Consider the following 17,305-nt stretch of genomic DNA (forward strand, 5'->3'; position numbering starts at 1 on the left):
CATAAAGCCTCGTCAGTTTTAATGACGGTTTAACTACATGAATCATTATCATTATCATAACTACCATCGTATGTGAGACCATCATCATCATCATCATTATCATCATCGTCGTCATCATCATCATCATCATCATCAATGCTGATAAAAAAAAATATCGTTATCATCAATGAAGTATCATCACCGTCATCATTACTCTGCTTTAACCCTCATTGTTACGAGTGTCATCATTAATAAACGAGTGAAACAACAGTGTCATAAAACCGTCATCATCATCATTGTCATCATCATTCCTAGGACCACCACCACCTCCTGTAATAACCAATCTTCTACTTGATATTTTAAAACTAACTTCAACCTCCCCCACTAACTGTATTTTCATTAACTTTGATTCTATAAATTACAGACCCCAAAATAATGAATAGGGGCTGCCTTCTGGCTGGTTTTAGAACCTTGCTGTCTGGATAGAAGCATACTATTTAGTTACGGGGGGGGGGGGGTCAACTCCCGCCCACCCGTACAGTGATAGAGGGGGTTCCATTTGTTGTTTGTGAACATTGACAGCAGGTGAGATGAGAGATGGTGGGGGTATGAGTGATAAGGTGGACTTATTGGAATGGGGAGATCGCTGGAGTGCGGGGGTGGGGAGACAGAGGGCACATGTAGAGTAATGAGGCTGGGAGGGGGCAAGAATAATGGTGATGGTAAGGGGGGAGGTGTATGGAGAGGTATGAGTAATAGAGAGATAACTGAAATGAACATGGAAGAGGAATGTGGGCCAGGTGATCATCAGGTATATTAAGAGGAATGTGAGGAGAGGCAGCAAATATAGGCTGGGAAGGACAAACACACACACACGCACACACACATGCCTCAAATTTTATCACAACTCTCGTTTCAACATGCTGCACTGACGGTGGCCAGGTTTTCTGCAGCACTGTGTATCATCAATAAAGATGATCCTTTGACTCCTCTGTGAAAAGATGCTGCATCTCACAGATGCAACATCATCAGGTTAGCCCTCACCACCTTGTCCAAAGTTTTTCTTGATCTTCTTTGTCTACAGCAGACAGCACTTCCATATGCAGCAATCAACTTCCATATGCATCACAAGTCCATACCAAAACAGTGTTCTCTCTTGCATCTGATTCTCTTTATAACCAAAATTTCTCTAAGCTTATTTGTACTCTGATGTTCATGTACACAAACATTGTGCATCCACTGAAGCATGTCTGCTGCATTTCTTTGTAGTTTTCAAAACTTCTGTACATTCATTCAAAACCCTTGTCTCACTACCATGCAACTTGGCTTTTCTAACACAAGCATCATACAACCTGCTCTTATCTCTGGAAGACAAGACATTTTTTTGCCAACAGAAGTAACAGTTCCCTGAACTTTTTACTGCATGTCTCCTCCATTGGACACAAACCTCGGCTTGTGAAGACATGTTGGGGCAAGCGAAAGTGAAATCGTGATGGCACCTGTGCCCAGCATCGCTTTCCTGGCACTCGTACCAGTGGCACGTGTAAAGACATTCGAGTGAGATCGTTGCCAGTACCGCTGGACTGGCTCCAGTGCAGGTGGCACATAAAATACACCATTTTGAGCGTGGCCATTGCCAGTACCACCTGACTGGCCTTCGTGCTGGTGACACGTAAAAGCACCTACTACACTCTCTGAGTGGTTGGCATTAGGAAGAGCATCCAGCTGTAGAAACTCTGCCAAATCAGATTGGAGCCTGGTGTAGCCATCTGGTTTCACCAGTCCTCAGTCAAATCGTCCAACCCATGCTAGCATGGAAAGCAGACGTTAAACGCTGATGATGATGATGACGATGTTCTTACTTTGGCTACTATACTTTCAGAGCTACACCATCCCCCTACTAATTTTGTTTCCTTGGTTACAAAAGTGAGCTATCCAGTCATTTAAGAGAAACAATTTCTGGTATGCTGTTAATGCTTATTGCTCAAGAGCATCTACTCTGAGGTAGAATATTTTGACCTGGTACAACTAGTTTCAATGCTAAAGTGTATAAACGATCCTCACAAGACATATGTCTACACCTAATTTTCTTAGTAACTACCAAATTACTAAGAGTGGCCTTCTGTTAAAGATTTCTAAGTCACTGAATCTTAGATACAGTGGCTGACTCTTAGCTAAGTACATACTTTGCCTGCAGTTGTTCTATTAGGAAGATGTCATCTGTGGTATCTCTGCCAGGTACTAAGTTAGATGAACTGCATCCCATGAAGGCTAATTTAGTCCCTAATCGTTTGTGCTTTGAATCATTCTTTGATCATCATAGCCTGGTTTAGTAATTTGATTCTTCTTTAGTGCCGTGTAGCACCTTATAGAGATACTCCTATATCAGTCATTAATTATGACACTTTCCTAAATTATGTAATTAACTATTTGGATGATTAGCATGTGCCCTACGTTGCCAGATATCCTGAGTATCTCATTAACTATTCTTGATGGACCAACAGTTTTTCAATACTTCTATATCTTTAATTTCTCTATCTGCTCTACCATACAAACATAAAACTAAGTGCCATACGGCAGTATTGAACTTGAAACTATAAGATCACATAATGAACATATTACCTACCCAGCTACAAAAGATATATTATCAAGTATGGCAAAGTTGATCATTTTGATCCAATAAGTGGAATCGTTAAATAATATAAGATTCTTCCTTTTTTTTTACCCCATTTAATATACTACTTTTTTAAAGAATTTTTCTGATCTTTTATTTACCAATTCTCCACTAAAATATCTTCTGTGAACTTTCATTATTTTTTCTTTCTTCTTCAAAATATTACTTTCCTCCTTTGATTTCTGCTGTAGCTCACAGAAAATTGATCAGTCAAAAAAAAAAACATAGTAAGTTATTAAGCTATTTTCGAACTAATTATTTTCAAAATTAAACACAGATGTCTTCCCAGCTGCACCACACCCTATCATCACCGATTCCTTTTACTTTTGAAATTCAGACCTATTTTCGCTCCATTCCATTCCATCACCACCCACTACAAGGAACTTTTTGGCAAAAACAAAAGTTTCATACAACATACAATACAAATATATAATTATATAAACCCGCATATATACAGATGTGTGTGTGTGTGTGTGTGTTTGTGAGTGTAAGATAGATACACATACAAGTGTGTGTATACATGTACATATATGTATGTGTGTATGTACGTATACTCCGGTATGTGCAAGCATGTGTATATGTGTGTACACAAAACACACCTATACATTACTTGGTACAAAAATTCTATGTAAATATATACACCCATAAACATGTATACATTGTGTATGTGTGTACATAAAATATAGACTTAATAATAAATACTTAAAAAAACAGTAACTCTATTACAGCAACAAAGAATTTTCAATGAATCATTTCAAAATGGAATAATGGATGTCATAAAAAAAGGTAAGCATTTCTTTTACCAACAAAGAATTTTTTTGTTTTTCAGGAATAATTTGCAGAAAAAAAAAATGAAAACTAAATAAATATTGATATATATACTCTTTAAATTTAGTTTTGAGCTCATTAAGGTAGTATATAGTATAGTGCCACATTATGTTTTACCATTATTGGTGGTGGTAGAGGGGGAGAGTGGCACAGTAGTGTGGTGGAGTGATGTTACATGATGTGTTACCATTAATTACGCCACTAGAATGGTGGAAGAGTAGTAAAGCATCAGCAGGTGTCCAAAATTCTCTATGTCCTGTGCTCAAATTCTGTCAAGACAACTATGCTTTCAGTCCATTGTGGAGGAGCAGTGCCATTTTAAAGAATCAGATGAGACGTTTCGGTGTATCTGTTGTGGCTCTCTGTCTTCTGGCAGTAACATCTATGACAACACTGGCACTAAGATGTACCAGTGCTTACTAGTCTTTTAGACAGCAACAACAATGTGGAGAAGGGACACTATTGTTTTTTTATAAATACCTTTATTTAAGTTAGCACTTGTGACAAGAACAGTCCAGAGTAGATCTATTGTGATAGGACACATTCTGGGTTCAAATCTCAGTAAATCCCATAGGAACAGCCTAGAGTAGATCTATGACTATTACAAGACATACAGAGGTATAGGAGGATAAAGGGCAGCAGCTTGTCAGAGTCATTAGTGGGATAGACAATATACTGGGATAAGACAGATTCTGGGTTCAAATCTCAGTAAATCCCATTTCTAAACTTCTCCCATACTGAGGTTGATAAAAGAAGAGCCAATCTTCTACAAGTGTTGATTAAATAACACTATTTCTTCTGCTCATATTAGATGTCAGAAATATTGAGGGAAGTGAATGGAAGCAGCAGTTAAAATGCCATGTGGTACTGCATTGCATTTATCACCACCCTCTTCTTTCTCTTCCAACTGGGATAACCCTATATCTCCTCTGCAGAAACTCACCTATTCCTGACCCTCTATGATACTCTATGGTCAGCGCAGAGGTGGCAGAATTGTTAACATACTGGGCAAAATGCTTAGCGCTATTTCATCCACCTTTATGTCCACTAACACCATCCCCTTAAACATTTTCTGCCTGAATAACAAACCATTCTTCTTCTAATTCTACTTCTTCTCCTCCTCCTCCTCCTCCTTCTTATTATTATTGCTATCATTATTGTTGTTGTTGTTGTTGTCCTTGCTATTGTTGCTGCTGCTGCAATATTGCCTTTTGCCCTTTTTTTTTCCTGTTTACTCATTCTAAGATTTATAATTAGTAAGTAACGAGAAAACAACAGATAATTAACAAATGGAATTGATAGGGAAGATGGAAGAAGCAAAAACATGAGAAAAAAATAAAGACTTAGTAAACACACACACACACACACATACACACAATCATATGCAGATGTATATACATACACACAGTTATATTAGAGACAAATATATACACGCACAACTATATAAATATATATTCACACACACATACAATTATATATAGACATACACACACACAATTATATAGAGACATATATATATATATATATATATATATATATATACACAGACAATTACATATAGAAGTGTATACACATACACAATTATATAACAACATGTATACACACATGCAATCATTTATAGACACAAAAGAAAAAATGGGATGAGATGATATTTAATTATGATGAGATGTAAAAAACAATTTAAAGTCTTTATGAGAGAAGAAAAGAGTCTTTTAATGGAATGGCAAATGTAAAAAAAGAACAGCATGGAAATGATGAGGAGACAAATAAATGGATGTACATCTAGGTAGACGTATGTAACTCTACCTGCCTATCTCTAAATGTATGTATGTGTGTTTGTGCGTACTTATATGTGTGTGTATGTGTGCGTGTGTGTAGGCATGAACGCATGTATATATTGATAGATAAAGAGATAGATTATCTTTACTTGCTGGTCTGTAGACAAGTGAATATCATATATATATATATATATATATATATATATATATATATATATATATATATATATAAATAAAGAGAGAAAGAGAGAGAGAATCACAGATTCCTGTCTACACGATGGAAATAAAAAGATTTGAGTTCAAATGCAACCCACAAATACCACATCATTTTTACTTTCATTTTTCTATGTTGGTATTAGTTAGACAGGTTACAATGAACAAAAACTATTCTCGACCACTTGTTGCAGGCCTTCTGTAATGCTCAACATCCTAAAACAGTGCCCCACAACCTTTTTGTTTCACTTGTGATACACTTATATTCTTTTCAAAATATAACTAAAAGTATAGGGAAGGAAACTGTATTCAGGTTACACTGCGGCACACTAAGCCTCATCGCATGGCACACTAGTGTGCTGTGGCATACCAATTGTGGTGCATTGTCTTAAAACTATGTGACTTTAAATTCTGGATTCAACTTTGTTTTCTTCCATTTTATCACTACCATCATCATCATCTTTATTATTACAAGATCAATCCTCCCCACTTCCATATATGTGTATATATATATATATATATATATATATATATATATATATATATATATACATACATATATATATATATATCATCATCATCATCATTGTTTAACGTCCACTTTCCATGCTAGCATGGGTTGGACGATTTGACTGAGGACTGGTGAAACCGGATGGCAACACCAGGCTCCAATCTAATTTGGCAGAGTTTCTGCAGCTGGATGCCCTTCTTAATGCCAACCACTCCAAGAGTGTAGTGGGTGCTTTTAAATGTCACCGGCATGAGGGCCAGTCAGGTGGTACTGGCAACGGCCACACTCAAAAGTGTGTATTTTACATGCTGCCTGCACAGGAGCCAGTCCAGCGGCACTGGCAACAACCTCGTTCGAATGTCTTTTCATGTGCCAGTAAGGCGATATATATATATATATATATGTGTGTGTGTGTATATATATATATATATATATATATATATATATATATATAAGCATCTTGAGAGAAAAGTTATGCATAAGAGGAATCAGTTGTAGTGTGCAAGAGAGACGATTGCGCTGGTATGGTCATGTGATGTGCATGAACAAGGACAGCTGTGTAAAGATGTGCCAATCTCTAACTGTGGAGGGAACCTGTGGTAGAGACAGACCCAGGAAGATGTGAGACTCGGTTCTGAAGCATGATCTTCAAACTTTGAGCCTCACCGAGGCAATGACTGGTGACCAAGATCTTTGGCGACACACCAGCATCTTAAAAAACACATACAAAAGATTGCAGACTTTGCTATGTAAAAAGACAGGATGGGCATGGGTGGAATATCTTTGATTGCAAGTTTGTTCAAGTCAGGCTGACCTGGAGTTGAACAGCAATAAACAGCCACAGACACACATGGCATCCCCACAGTCAACACATAGCTGTAGCAACGGTAGTGGTGGTGGTGGTGATGGTAGTGGTAGTAGTAGTAGTAGTAGTAGTAGTAGAAGAAAAAGAATGTGAACTGCTTACCCGTTTTGCCAGCTCCACTTTCGCCTGAGATGATGATACATTGATCCAAGTTACGATCTCTCATTGATCGGTAGGCATAGTCTGTTATTGCATATCTGTGAAAGAGATATAGAGACAGTTAGATAGATATGTATATGTATATATATATGTATGTCTGTGCACACACGTGTATGTGTGTGTCTGTTATTGCATGTGGGATATATATATATGGAGAGAGTGAGAGAGAAATATATAGAAAGGTAGGTGTATATGTATATATGTTCATATATATATACAATATAATCTGTTATTATATATCTGTCGGATATATAGGGGGTGGACAAAATAACAGAAATACCTTAAAATTTCAAACAAATTAATTTTAATATGGAGTAGGACCACCTTTGGCAGTAATTACAGCCTGAATTCTATGAGGTATGGTCTCGTACAAAGTTTGAATTGTTTCCAAAGGAATTTTTGTCAATTCTTCAGCTAAAACAGTCTCCAGTTCTTGTAGTAATGATAGCAGGAGATATTGACTCCTTACTTGTTTTTCTAAAATGCACCATAAATGTTCAGTAATATTGAGATCTGGGGACTGTGGTGGCCAGATAAAATGTTCAACTTCACTAGAATGTTCCTTGTGCCATTCAGTAACAATTTTAACTGTGTGAATTGATGCATTATCATCCTGAAAGATTGCGCTTCCCTCCAGAAACAGTTCCACAACCATAGGATGAATTTGATCAGATAAAATGCTTAAATAGTCTTGACTATTAATTCTGCCATGAAGGGAAACCATTGGGCTGGTGGATTTCCAAGATATAGCCCTCCAAGATCATCATAGATCGATCCTCCTCCATGTTTAACAGTTGGAAGAAGGCAGTCTGGGTCAAATGCTTCTTTTGGCTGTCTCCACACGTATACTCAGCCGGTGGTCGGAAATAAGATGAAGGATAACTCGTCTGAGAAAATAACATTCTTCCACTGCTCTAGGGACCAATTCTGTAGGTTTTTTACTCCACTCTAAATGCTTTGCAACGTTTGTTTTAAAAGTAGTGGTTTCCTGATTGCAGCCCTCCTGTGAAATCCGGCTTTGTGCAGCTCCTGGTAAACAGTTTTTGGGAAACTGGGTCCTTGAGGAGGTCATTAAACTCTGCAGTAATTTTGGGAGGTATACTTTTGTGATCCTTTCTAACAATTCGCATAAGAATCCAACGGTCCCTATCTGAAAGTTTTGGTTTTCTTCTGGAGTTTTATTTCGACGAGGAGGTTTTTCCCTCTTTCTCAAAAGCTGTCATTACTTTCGAGACAGTACTTCCTGATACACCAAACATTTCGGCTGTTTTCGTAATAGTAGCACCTGCTAAATGAGCACCAACAATTTGATCACTTAGAAAGTGTGATAGGTCTGTCACTTTAATGAATTTTAATTACCTTTTTCTGACAATATCTGAAAAGAAACAGCAATTTTAGCAACACTATCAATAAATCAAAAAACATAAAAATAAACAAGCTTTTGATGGTTTTATAGATATTTCAAAATTATGATGCTATGATGCGAGGTGTTTTCATTATTTTGTCCAACCCCTGTGTGTGTGTGTGTGTGTGTATATATATATATATATATATACAGAGAGGAGAGTAGAGAAAGAGAGAGAGAGAAAAATGCAAATAAACTCACTTGGGTTTGCTATATACAATATACTTATATGCATATACACGTGTGTGTATATATATATATATATATATATATATACAGGGAGAGAGAGAGAGAAAAACTAAAAAACTGAAAATATTCAGGTGAAAACTCGTGTATAAACATAGATATTTAGATATTTACAAAACAAATTTACATGGCATACAAAAACTAAAGAAAACTAAGGGGAGAGGGCATGGTATTTCAGGTCTGACAGCTGTTGCTAGGGGCTCAGAATTATGTAATAGTTGTAATGTTGGCAGATGGAGTGTGCAAAAAGTCGAGGATATGCAACCAGTATTGGATGCATCTAAACACTACTGTAAAGCTGGCCTCCATCTTCAGGGCAGAAAGATTGGCATTTAGCAGTTCAAATCATAATGCAAGAGAATTTAAGGATAGAATAAGGGTTAGGGTTAAGGCAAATAGAAGTAGGTGGAAGGAGGATGACAGCGGTTTGGGGGTGGAGGGATTGATCAAGGGATTGAGAGAAGTGAAAGTAGAAGATAGAAGAATTGTTACTGTGCAAGAGAAAATGCTTGTTAGTGTTTCTTCCGGATGTATGTTCTGACCTCAGATTCCATGAAGGTCGGCTTTGCCTTTCTTTCTTTTAGGGCCCATAAAATAAGTACCAGTTGAGAACTGGGGGTCACTGTAATTGACTTACCGCTACCATTGTCACAGGCTCTGAATCAAAAGACCTGTGATCTATAATGTAATAGCCTACAATCATCCAGCCTTTCCCCCAGTCCATGGTGCACCAAGAACTACATTATACAATGTGACTTTCTTTTCTGTGGACATATGATGGGGCAACCAAAATTTACCTGTGGTTTCAACAATTTTTACTGTTGGTTATTATGATGATGACGATGAGGATAGCCCTCCTCTTCCTCCTCATCCTCCTCCTCCTCATCATCATCATCATCCTGATATTTAATCTGCGGTGACGGTTGTGCGTATTTTCCTCTTCAATGTTGATTATTTTAAATGAGTTGACTGTAAATTACAATCATGTGACTAATTACTCAGGAGGAATTATTGTACACTTAATTTATTATCCTGATTAACTTTTGTTGTTGTTGTTGTTTTTGTAATTAGTACTATTTATGATGTTGTAATTTTCACCACCCACATCATCACTGTTGTAGTGACCACCACTACCACCATCATCAGCATTATCATTGTCACTAACATCACCATCATCAACATCATCATTGCCAACATCCTCTCCACCATCACTACTATCTCTATCAACCAGACAGCCACCACCACCACCAGTACTATCTTAATCCTCCTCCTCCTCATCATCATTAACTTGTGTCTTCCATGCTGGCATAGGTTGGGTGGTTCAATGGGATCCAGCAAGCTGGAGCACAGCATCAAGCTCCAATGTCTGCTTTAGCATGGATTCCACAGCTGGATGCCCTAGAGTGGATTGGCTGCTTTTATTTATTTATTCTTTTTGCCACCAGCACTGGTGAATTTGCCATCTGACTCACAAAACAAAGGAAAGGAAAAGAACCCTCAGTGACTGGGTGGGGCTGTAGTTAAAGAAAGAGGAAGCCCTATGCCAGATGGCAAGAGGCTAAAGTATAATAGAGTGACACACACAAGGGGAACATCACCAGGACCATCACCATGAGAACCACCTCCACCACTACCATGACAACCGCCTTCACCACCATGACAACCACCTCTGCCACCACCACCTCCACAACTTCCACCTTCACCACCTTCACCACCACCACCACCATCAATTTATAACTCATCTATATTCTAAATTTGTTGTAACAATATTTATCAATTTACTGTCTTTACTGACAATAACTATTTATTGGATGTCTTCCACTGGTCCAGTGGTCAGTCTGTTATCCACACCATTTTCAAAGAGGGTTCAGTATGTTATGGTTGATGCACTGGACAATCTACTGTAGTTGACAATGTCCAGAGATACACAGAGGCTGCAACACCTGAAGATATTCTTGGTCAGTGACCAGATGCAGTAACCAGCATTGCATGGTGGAGTTACATCAAGCAGCTTTTATTTCATGCTGCTAGTTAAACTAATTGTGAAGATCACTTTATCACTTTTGTTTGGCCAGGTTGGATAGGCAGTATGATGATTGTAGCAAAGAAGTTGTATGGGGAACAAGATTGAATAAACTGACGACAAACAGTTTTACTTCAGGGAAGCCCTAGTCAATTTTTTTAGCTTAACCTGAAAAAGTGTGTGTGTGTGTGTATGTGCATGCGTCAAGGGATGTGCTGCCCTCCAGTAACTTTAATGAAAGACGGACCAGTATGTCCAGGTGAATCTCTTTGCTCTCAGCTTGTATGTGTAGATCAGAAACGCAGTTAGGACAAGGTGCAGCCCACAAATCTAGGATAACTCCTCAGGGTAATCCTTGATCTATGAGACTCTTTGATTAACTCTTGGTGCCTGCCTCTCCTCATTAAGGCATCACATTTCATTCCTTTTGTGTACTCAGGTTTTATGTGATTGATTAATACAGATGGTGAAGCCTGGTGCTGTCTTCTGGCTTGCCAACTCCTATGAAACCATCATCTGCATGATTCTCTCTCTCTCTCAATGCTTTTATAATTTTGTCCTTCAAACATATTCCTCATCCATTGTAGATGCTTGTGGGAAAATAGGCAATTTATAATTTAAACTGCTGTTGTCACATGTAGGTTAAATCTACCTACCAGCTGAGTCTATCTAGAGGATTGCCCCCACCAACCACCTTTAACAAGGCAGAGCGGGCAATGTTCCTCTGTCCAGTGGCTATGGCAAAAGAAGTTGAGTGGTAGATGAGGTGGCGAGCTGGCAGAACCGTTAGCACACCGGGTGAAATGCTTAGCGGTATTTCGTCTGCCGCTACGTTCTGAGTTCAAATTCCGCCAAGGTCGACTTTGCCTTTCATCCTTTCGGGGTCGATAAATTAAGTACCAGTTACGCACTGGGGGTCGATGTAATCGACTTAATCCCTTTGTCTGTCCTTGTTTGTCCCTTCTCTATTTGGCCCCTTGTGGGCAATAAAGAAATAAGATGAGGCTGAATGGATTGAGGAAAGACACTTCCTCTTCAGTGAAGCCCTCACTGGCTTTATAAGTTTCAGTTGGAAAGGAAAGTAAGTGTGGGGAGAGAAGTACCCTCTCCTGATGAGTTTGTGAAAAGATGGGTGTCTGTGGAAAAAAAATGGTTAAAACGAATGGACCTGCTCAAAGTATGCACATGCAGACTGGGGAATAGTAGGACAAGGGATCATGCATTTGGTAGTCAGGGTTTTCGTGGATCTGTGGTGTTCCTTGATTGGCCCTAATCAGAGTCTCTGTATGAGGAGCAGTGGAGCATTTTTCTGTTCACAAATTTTTGTATACTAAGCATACTTTTATCTCATTTCACTGTTTTTTCCCTTTCTTTCCACTCGTCTTTTATGTAAACCTCCACACATATCATGAGCTGTCCTCTCAACAATACCACAGTGGCAAACAAAAAAAGTGGCTATTATTATTATTATTATTATTATTATTCAGTAATCTTATTTTCATCGCATGCTTTCACCGCACTACCGAGCCCAGCTCTGTGTGCCTTGGGTATGCACCGTGGTTTGTTGTAGTGCTCTTATTTTCACTGTATTGAAAGTGCTTTACATAGGACGTGTGCAGTACATAGTATTATTATTATTATTATGATTATTATTATGTCTGTCTTTGTATTGTCCCCCTCACCCTTCACCCTGGTGGCAAATAAAACAAATCATTATTATTGTTGTTGTTGCTGCTGTTGTTGTTGTTGATGTTGTTGTTGCTTTGTGGATGAATTTCTTCTCATGAATTTTAAATGAGAACTCCAGACTAAAATTTAATCACTTTTTGCAATTTAGTCGGAGATCTGGTGAAAGGAAACAACAGCAACAATAACAACAACAGACTGACCACCACAAATAGCAACAACTGACTACCAACACTGACAACAACAACAGCAGCATCCAGGCAAGAAGGTAACCTACCCAGTTGTTTGACCGGCTAGAAAGAACAACAAAATCTTCCTCAAATTACAACTTACTGACATAAAATAATAACGCCCATTTTTATAATACTTGTTTGTTGGTTTATTTCGGAGGATGGGTGAATGGCTAAGGCCTTAATAGAGCCTCCAAAACCCAGTGAGACTGATGTGAGTCGTAAGTTGATAGGAGTAAGAAAAGGGCTGCAAGCTGGCAGGAACGTTAGCACGTCAGGCGAAAGGCTTTGCAGCATTTCGTCTGCTGTTACGTTCTGAGTTCAAATTCCGCCTAAGTCGACTTTGCTGTTCATCCTTTCGGGGTCGATAAATAAAGTACCAGCTACGCACTGGGGTCGATGTAATCGACTTAATCCCTTTGTCTGTCCTTGTTTGTCCCCTCTATGTGTAGCCCCTTGTGGGCAATAAAGAAACAAGGAGTAAGAAAACATGTAGGATGGAAATTCCAGAGTGAATATGCTCTAAAGGAAAGACTAGGGACAGTAAAGATGTGGCTTAGGTCATGTGACATACAATGGGTGATGGGCTGAGGAAAGGCAAGTGAGTCGGGATTGCCTGAATGGAGACAGCGTAAGATCAGCCAGCTTTTCATATGATGGTATCGTCATGGCTGGAATGCCTTTGATCCGTTAAGGTTGACACAGGACTAAACAACAACCACAGATGAAGATAAGAGGGCCATAGATCTAATACCATCGATCATAAGGTCTTTTCAATAAAGGCTATCTAGGAGCATAATAACAACAACAGCAACAACAACATAAGCTAGAATTATAAACTGAGACTACGATGATGCTAATTACCAAGTTGTTTAATTAATAATAATGATAATTACAGCAGTAGAATTAATTAAGTGTAAAGAGATTGTTGCAGATAATTGTTGAATAAAACAATGTTTTATCATTAAAAGTGCTAAACTAAATTATCTTCATACTGGAAAAATATTAAACCAAACAACAACAATACAGAGAGAGAAGCTGCGATAAGATGAAGATGATCAATGAAAGTTAAACTTCTGAGGTTCCTGCATTATGAACATCACAACATCACATCAACTGTTGATCAACTCCCAGTTTAAAAATTTTACTCACTCTCAATCAGACTAACCATAATTTTACCTGGGTTCAAGGATTCTCAAGGTATACAGAAGTGTGTGAGAGAGAGAGAGAGAGAGAGAGTGTGTGTGTGTGTGTGTGTGCACATGCAATGGATAGCAATGTAGTGCATTTGTGTGCATGTGGAAAGAGGTAAAGTTGTGTAGATGAAATCTCTTCACAACAATGTGGTTCTAGGTATGAGTGCAATGGTTGGAAGAGGTGGAAGTGAATGTGGTGAGTGAAGGGTAGAGGTGAATAAGTGGAGGCTGGAGTTGAGAAGTGATTGGTATGAAATGTCTTGAGTGAGGAGTTAAGAATAATGATGCGAGAGGCTGAGTATGATAGCCAGAGTGGAGGTCAGTGTAACGAAATATAAACAAAGATTATAAATGTAATTAACCAGAAAACTCTTCTACAAGAACCCATTCTGTTGCCACCTTCTCTCATACTTTAACCGCTCATCTCCAAACATAAAGCTGACCTTACACAAACCCAAGGTACTACACAGTGGGATTGAACCTGGGACAATGTGGTTGGGAAGCGAACTTATTACTACACAGTCGTATCTAAGCATATATGTACATATATGTATATATATATATATATATATATATATATATGTATATATATATATATATATATATATATATATATATATATATATATATATGTATATATATATATATATATATATATGTATATATATATATATGTATATATATATATATGTATATATATATATATATATATGTATATATATATATATATATATATATATATATATGTATATATATATATATATATATATATGTATATATATGGCGACTTTAACCTCCCAAATGTTAAATGGCCTGAAGGTCACATCCTCTCTGGGATGTCACTGCATGAACAAAGCCAGGCAAAATCATTGCTAGAACTATCCAACATGCTGTTCATGGAACAAGTGATACTCCAACCAACCAGGGGAAGCAATATTTTAGATCTCTGCTTCACAAACAATGTGAGCCTAATCCATAATGTGAAAATAACGCCCACGTCTCTCTCAGATCATAACATTATAGAATTAACTATGTATGGTCCTAGACAACCCACTGACACCCACCCCACCAGGAGGACTCAAGCAATATCCAACCTGAATTTCCACGGGGCGGACTGGAAGTCAATTCGCAGAGAGATTCGAAATCAAAACTGGCACGACAGCCTTTCTATACAAGACAATGACCTCAAACTAAGTCATTTTATGTCAACCATACAAGACATATGCACCAAATACGTGCCACATAGAAAGACCAGCAAACATGCCAATAGAATTCCTAGAGACAGGAAAATCCTTATGAGACACAGAACAAAGGTCTCAAACCAGTTAAATAGAGAACTGGAGGATAGGAAAAGGGCTAAATTAAAACTAACACTGTTAGAAATAGAAAACAAAATTAAACTCTCCCATGAAAAGGAGAGAGCAGAGAAGGAAAAGAGAGCAGTAGAAAGCATAAAAACAAACCCCAAGGCTTTCTATAGATTTGCAAAGGAGACTGTTACGGTGCAGTATAAGATAGGACCCCTGTTCCTGCCTAATGGCTCACTGACTGCAGATCCCACATGGATAAGTGAAGTGCTCAGTACACAATTCAAGAGTGTCTTCACCTCTCCTCTGAGTCACATGCAGATAAAGAACCCAGCTGATTTCTTTGACAATAGCACTCAGCAGAAGGGGACTGCATCCATTACCTACATCGACATTGAAGAGGAAGATGTGATAGCTGCCATAAATGAAATGAGCTCAAATTCGGCAACTGGCCCCGATGGTTTCCCAGCTGTCCTCTTAAAGTCGTGTAAACAAGAATTAGCAGGACCACTCCGGATACTCTTCCAGAGTTTCCTTGCAAATGGTAAACTTCCCAAAAAGCTGAAGGAAGGCACCATATGTCCTATCCATAAAGGTGGAAGCAGAGCAGAGGCTGGAAACTACAGGCCCATCTCTCTAACTTCACATATTAGCAAAGTCATGGAACAAATTGTCAGAAGGAGATTGATTGCGTTCCTAGAAGAAAATGACTTGCTGAATGAGACCCAGCATGGTTTCCGTCCAGGTAAAAGCTGCCTCACGCAGCTCTTGCAGCATTATGACTGGGTCCTGAAGCAGCTACTTGACCATTCAAATGTTGATGTGATATATCTCGACTTTGCAAAAGCCTTTGACAAAGTTGATCATGGCTTGATATGTCACAAGCTGCGAAACCTTGGCATAGCTGGTAAATTAGGAGAGTGGCTGCATGACTTCCTGAATGGTAGAAGTCAGACAGTTGCAGCCAATGGAGAACTATCTAGGGAAACACAAATATTGAGCGGTGTTCCACAGGGAACTGTTCTGGGGCCACTACTGTTCATAGTGGCCCTTCTGGACATGCCCACGGTCACTCGGAGAGCCACTGTCACTAGCTATGCTGCTGACACAAAGATATCTCAGGCAATAAAGAATCCTGATGATATTGTAAGCCTGCAGAATGACCTAAATGCAATATATGAGTGGGCAGAGCAAAATAATATGCAGTTCAATGCAAAAAAATTTCAAGTACTGCGCTACAAGACCACAAGCACCTCCCAACTGGCATACACAGGGCCTGGAGGTACTGCAATCCCAGAACAACAAACAGTTAGAGATCTGGGCATCAACATGTGTAGTGATGCATCATTTCACATGCACATTATCAAGTTGACAGCAAGGTGCAGACAACTGGCGGGGTGGATACTGAGGACTTTCCGTACAAGGGATCAAAAAGTCATGTTGATTCTATGGAAGACATTTGTTCTGAGCCGCCTAGACTATTGCTCTCAGTTGTGGTCACCACACAGTGTTAAGCGGACAGCAGAACTCGAGGCAATTCAGCGGCACTATACAAAAAAGATCGCCACAGTCCAACAGATGAACTACAGGGAGCGACTGAAGGCACTAGGTCTCTACTCCCTGGAGCGCAGGCGGGAGAGATATGTAATAATATACATATGGAAAATACTGGAAGGACTGGTGCCAAACTTTGGTATCAAGTACTACAGGAATGCCCGCACGGGTCGCCACTGCATGGTGCCAAAGGTACCGTCCACTGCATCTCACATAAGAACGAGATACTGCAGCAGCCTCGGTTTCAGAGGACCTCAGCTCTTCAATGCCCTGCCAAAACATTTGAGAGACATGCAAGACATGGATGCGGAGGTCTTCAAGACAAAACTTGACGCTTTCCTCTCCACGATACCAGACGAACCAATGGCTCGTAATGAGACGCAGTTTAGGGCAGCTGTGTCAAATTCTCTTATACACCAGATGTGCCATCAAAACTCTTGATTGGACCATGTCAGGTGGGGGAGAAGAGCCATGCAAGGAACGTGAAAATCACGGTGGTGCACCAGCATGACCGCAGCCACTTGGCTGAAACACATAAATAAATAAATAAATAAATAAATATATGTATATATATATATATATATATGTATGTATATGTATATATGTATATATATATATATATATGTATGTATATATATATATGTATATATA

At 38.7% G+C, this 17,305-nt stretch overlaps 1 protein-coding gene across 1 annotated transcript in view; it reads right to left on the minus strand.

Annotated features, from left to right (window-relative positions):
• LOC106882585 (unconventional myosin-Ia) overlaps positions 1-17,305 on the minus strand; it is a 358,922-nt gene that overhangs the window by 108,369 nt on the left and 233,248 nt on the right. The window contains exon 5 of the mRNA XM_052974157.2: positions 6,951-7,045. Coding sequence (XP_052830117.1) covers positions 6,951-7,045 — 95 coding nt within the window. The remainder of the gene's footprint in view (positions 1-6,950; positions 7,046-17,305) is intronic.

The sequence above is a fragment of the Octopus bimaculoides genome, chromosome 16 (genome assembly GCF_046866305.1).
Source record: "Octopus bimaculoides isolate indiv1 chromosome 16, ASM4686630v1, whole genome shotgun sequence".
Taxonomy (NCBI): domain Eukaryota; kingdom Metazoa; phylum Mollusca; class Cephalopoda; order Octopoda; family Octopodidae; genus Octopus; species Octopus bimaculoides.